A 5,502-nucleotide genomic window follows, 5' to 3' on the forward strand; every position below is an offset into this window, starting at 1 on the left:
TTTTTTTTTTTTTTTTTTTTTTTTACAGAAGATAATTTTTCATCCTATTATGAAAGATAGTTTTACTGAATGTATTTTTCCTATTCTAAAATAGCTCTTTAATCTGCAAAAGCAATATAAGATTATTTTTATCCCTTTGTTTTAGTTTTGAAGCCACTTATACACCTAAAGAATTTCTCAAAGTTTCTGAAAACATTTATTTATTTATTTATTTTTTCTAGGATTTCCCCTTCCCTTTGGTTTGATTTCTGTAAGCATATCAAGGAGTGATTGCACTTTTTCTGAGCTCGAGTAGGAATGATCAGTACAAGTGAATCAAAAGATAGGCTGGAGAAGGGATATATATAACAGTGGGATTATTCCTCAGCCAGAAATGGGTCCAACTCCAACTTTAGTATGTCAGTTTACTGTTGTATTTTAAAACAATACATGGACATAGCTAATTCCTTTCTTGCTGCAAAAGGTTAATGAACAAACAATATAAAATGACTTTTAAAATCTAAATTGTGCTTTTTCCTTTTTAAAACAGAGACTTGCAGCAAAGCATTGCAAGAGAACCCAGTGCTCCCTCTATTCCATCACACCCTGCATATCAGACCATACCTGCAGGAGGAAGCAAACCAGTTTCGTCAACTACTCCGACTCCTGCGCCCAGAACTATGGTGGTAAATGAAGGCTTTAATGTTAATGAGGTTACAAAGAATGGTACAGAACTTGTAAATTGTGTATTAATTATAATTTTAGCATATCTGTCTCTAATGTACTGAGAGTCTACACTTTAATTTATATTCCTGAATAGAGGTAAAAGGATAAAGAATATTCAGGAAAATAAGGTGGTATTGATGGCCACATTTTAATTACAATCTCTGTTTTACTAACTTTCAGTTTATTTGTAACGTTTAAAAAAATATTTGAATTAAGCAGTTATATAGCATCACAAACAAAACATTATTTAAAAAAACGTTGCCTTGAAAATCTTGGTCTAATTCTCAGTCTCATTCTTTTAGCCTAGTAATAAACCACAACCACCAGCACGCCCTCCACCACCAATGATTTCTTCAGCAAATACATCCTCCTCTTCTGCACCAGCGGCCACTGGAGCTACTGCTTCTCCAGCAGCACCAGCAGCTGGCTCGTCTGCAGCTGGCAGTACCCCATCACAGGCACAAGGACCTCCTTATCCCACCTATCAAGGATACCCAGGGTAAGCTGAATAATTCTGACGTATTTGTATGTTGCACTATAGGTGTGTATGATAAACAAAATGATAGTACTCAAAAGGTGCTTGCTTGTTAAATGAGAGTAAAATTTCAAATAAGCTGCTATCATGGAAGCCATTGGATATTCTTGTCTGCTGTAGTTCAGATCTCACGCTTCTCTGATTTTGTTTTGTCCTCTTCCCTGTAGACACCATTTTAATGTAGGTCAGCAATTCTGAAAGGTGGTCTGCAAATCACTGAAAGTCCTTGCATGGCTGATCTGGGACTTTCTGCTTTTCATATTGCATCTGCATGTAAAATATTTTTAAATACAACTTTCTGGACCTGAAACTGTCTTTTCTATTGGCAGAATTGGTTTTATATAACTACAGTTCATCTTTATTTGGCTCTGTAAGGATATTTATTTTGCCACCCCCCCACTCACCCAAGACATAGTATGTGGAGTGGAAACATTTAAAATGCTCCTATCCTAATTTTGATTTTGAGTGTAGCATGTACAAATGGATTTAATGGCTCTCAGTTCTGCTTCTCCTTTGTCTGTCTGTCTGTCTGTCTGTACCTATCGCTGTTAGTTATACCTGCAGGTTGAAGTGATAATCTCTTGTAGTAATCTGTTTGGTTAATGAGCTGGAGCTTGTAAGATGCAGCTTCTACAAAATATGCAGTGAAGCATTGATATAGGCTGTGCATGTTTGGAAACACTTTACATGCTCTACTATTTTCAGAATTAGTACAGTTTTGTTTTAGAACTTGATTTAATCTTTTTAGGGACTTGTCTGTTTTTTTGACCTGTGGTCTTGGGGGCCTCCTGGGGCTGCAGCAGTTGGGAATCCTGCCATTCGGAGCCTGCCTGGCAGCAGGAGCATGGCTCCAGCTGGCCAGGCTCTGGTTTTGGCTGGTGTGCACTGCTTTGGTTTTTACTTTGTGCAGATATCCAGGGTCAAACCCTGCCCCTCCCTGTGCTGCTCCCTTGCAATGTGGAGAACACTTGAATGTGTGGCGTGTGGTACTTCAGATGTGCCTACGGTGCCACATACTGCACAACTGTGCTCATCTGGACACAGCCTTTGAGTCTTGCTGAAGAAGAGAATGTGCTTTAGGGAAAAACATGAAGATACTATCCAGGGGAGGAGCAAGCCTTTTTTTACCTCTCCCTGTTGCTACACAGTCAAAGCTGTCAGGAAAGCAAAGAAGAGGATTTCCAGCATCCTCACTTTCTGTGAACAGAACTAGCAACATGTACAGGCTTCTTTAGTAGCCTTTTGTCTTCCTCCCATTGTTATGATTGTTTTGTAGCTCCTCTCAGGGCTCTAGATATGAGTGGAAGGGGAGAATACAGGCAGTCCTTGACTTGCAACTTTTTGTGTTACAATGTTTCACACTTATAAATTGACACCCTGTTGACAACAAGTTCTCTGCATCGCTCATCTCCCTGGAGAACATCTGTCCAAACTTCCTTGGACACTTTCTTTAAGAAAGCAGACGAGACTCCAGAAAAACCTGCAGCCAAGACTCCAGAGAAAACTCCAGCCAAGAACCCTTCAAAAAGTCTAACCAAGAGCCTTTCAAAAAGTCCAGCAAAGTCACCTCAAAGAAGTCCTTCCAAATCAATATGATTGCTGTTTACGATATAAATACATTAATGTAGCTATATTACTCATCTATAATTGATTGAGTACAAAATTCTGGGTTATTTTTGGGGAAAGTAGGGTATGGGGCCTTGGTTCAGGAACCAATCCCCCACTTACAACATTGTATCCTATGGGAAAATTGGTTCTGAGTTGCAATGTTTTGACTTAAGACGCGGTTTTCAGGAACCAATTATGTCATGAGTCCAAGGACTGCCTGTAATTAAAAAGCAGCTGGAGACTGTGAAAGGAGAAGAGGCTGGTAAGAAAATCTTGAGTGACCACACAGAATGAGATTTTTTTTTTTCCCAGCTGTCCAGGAGCACTGTCACAAGTCAGCTGTTGGTGCCTGCTCTGCAAATATCCTGGGAAATTACTGCTACTTCTGCCTCTCTTTCCACCTTAGAGTGATCTCTTTCTCAGGTGGGAGCTCTTTCTGTCCTCCCACGTAGTTGCTGCTAAGAATGCTGCACCCTATGTTAGCTCAGGGCTGGTTAGCATACTGTGTGTTCTAATCAACAAGTTGGTAAGGTCTGAAAATGCTGATGGCATTTAATAATGTTAAATTTAACTTTTCTAGGAGAGATTTTTTTTGGCTTAAAGTGCAAGGTCCTTCTAATTCTCAAAAGCTGTTGTCTTTAAACTTTTTTCCCTGCTGTGTTGATCCTGAAATGTTAGGCAGTTAGTAAATTCTGTAAAGGGAGAGACTCTGTCATGATTGCCTGTCTTGTTTCCTTTTACTAGTACATCTGAATTCCTCAAGGTTTTTAATTTTCACATTTAGCAGTTAATGGATGTTGTTTTCACAGGTACTGCCAGATGCCAATGCCAATGGGCTACAACCCTTACATGTATGGCCAGTATAATATGCCATATGCCCCTTCACCTATGTATCCAAACCCTGGACAAGCACCGTATCCAGCTCCTCAACAGCCTGGATATCCTTACCCTCAACAGCCTTATTACCCACAGCAGTAACAAGTCTGCGAAGAAATCATGCTTGTTTTAAATTTGAAAGAAACTTGCAATAAGCATACTAAAACTTTAGCTCCAGTTAATGTATCATACTGAATGCAGTCTGTAACTCCTGTCTAGTTTTAACGCTCAAACATGTCTAGATCAGTTTCTGATTAAGCTAAACATGTTGAGAGATTTGTTGCTGCTGCTGCAGTCCAACATTAGGCATGATGTAAGAATTAAATTACTGCATAATTCAACGGTGTGAAACTGTACACTACACTTAAACTAGACCAAATATTTCTTTTCAGAAATCTTATAAATAGATCATTGGGATTTGACATGAAGTGCTGAAAACTGTGCGCACTGGGTGTGATATATTCTATGGAACTACATAGGGTTTCATTCTATATTCTATTGGTTTGTATTTTTTGAGTTTAGTTACAATATGCTATTTTGTCTAATACTCAAGGCCTTGTAAATCATAAGCAGAAAAAATAAATACATTGCTTAAGACTGGTTTACACACTTGTTCTCATTACTGTAAAACATATTTTGTGTGCCTCTGGTTCTGGTTGTCTTTTCATTTGCACTGGTTTATAAAATGGAAGTAGCCTTTCCCATACTTAACATTGGAACAGTTTCAAATATGCTGCCCTCTTTTCTTTGCCCCGCCTAAATCTGCAAACCAACAATGAATTGGACAATGAGTTTGAGTTTTGACATCCTAAAATAGGTATTCATTATAGTTCAAAATTTTAACTTTTTTTTTTGCAGCCACATGGCCCAATAGTCTCTAAAATATGGGAAGAGAGTAAACAATTTACTATAGTCACCTGTTAAAGATTCAAGGCGTTGGGACCAAGAAGTAAGTTGAACCAACTCAGCTTCTCAAAACAGAAGATACTTTGTAATGTTTAATGCTTCATCTGCTCAGGCATATAGAATCTAATGACTCTTGGAGGATCTCATTTTTCATATTTTGTGGGAAAACTTTGCCTCTTTTTCTTTCAGAAATGCATCAAAATATGAACAGTTGAGAGCTTATCAGTGAAGAAATTTCAGTTCATTTGGAAAAAAAATTGTTTTTATAAACTAACATGTTAAATAGTGGTAGACTTCACAGAAAAGTCCTGTAAGACCTATTTTACCATATGAAAATAGACGCTAGAGTTGTTTTAGAGTTGAGCTAACTGAGAGTTGACCTGATGTGGGATAACATATTATACTTTTGCATTTGGCTGTGGTTTGGTTAATAATCCTGTTGGGGAACAGTCATGGATATTCTCCAACCTTTCTTCTCTTCACATCCTCCCACACCAGCAGTAGTTCATAAAGTTACATAGTAAACCTTCTATTGTAAAAAGCTTCCATGTACATAAATTAGTCACGAATTAGGTTACACTGGTTAACTAGCCACTATAAATGTGATACTGATGGTTAAATTATACTGCTAGGAGCAAGCTGGTGGCTACCATGGCTCCTTCTATACAAGCATAGATCTTTGACTTATAATGTTTACCTCTTTCTTAATCAGTGCATGTAGTACTTTGCCCCAATTCTCTTGTAATACTAGTTGTGACATTGTTGCACATGAATCATTGGTAGCTACAGTGGCATGACGCTGGTGGGGGAAAGATTTAAAAATGGATTTTATATATTTTTAATATCCTAGGAATAGAGGGAGAATAATTCCT

General features: G+C 38.1%; 1 protein-coding gene across 2 annotated transcripts in view; it reads left to right on the forward strand.

Annotated features, from left to right (window-relative positions):
- PDCD6IP (programmed cell death 6 interacting protein) overlaps nucleotides 1-4,329 on the forward strand; it is a 58,244-nt gene extending 53,915 nt beyond the window's left edge. For both annotated transcript variants that reach the window (XM_019508960.1, XM_019508961.1), the window contains exons 16-18: nucleotides 530-665; nucleotides 1,008-1,204; nucleotides 3,658-4,329. In XM_019508960.1, coding sequence (XP_019364505.1) covers nucleotides 530-665; nucleotides 1,008-1,204; nucleotides 3,658-3,826 — 502 coding nt within the window. In that variant the 3' untranslated portion in view covers nucleotides 3,827-4,329. The remainder of the gene's footprint in view (nucleotides 1-529; nucleotides 666-1,007; nucleotides 1,205-3,657) is intronic.
- Nucleotides 4,330-5,502: the final 1,173 nt, after the last annotated feature.

Source organism: Gavialis gangeticus, unplaced genomic scaffold (genome assembly GCF_001723915.1).
Source record: "Gavialis gangeticus isolate Ggan-Ray unplaced genomic scaffold, GavGan_comp1, whole genome shotgun sequence".
In the NCBI taxonomy this organism is placed as follows: domain Eukaryota; kingdom Metazoa; phylum Chordata; order Crocodylia; family Gavialidae; genus Gavialis; species Gavialis gangeticus.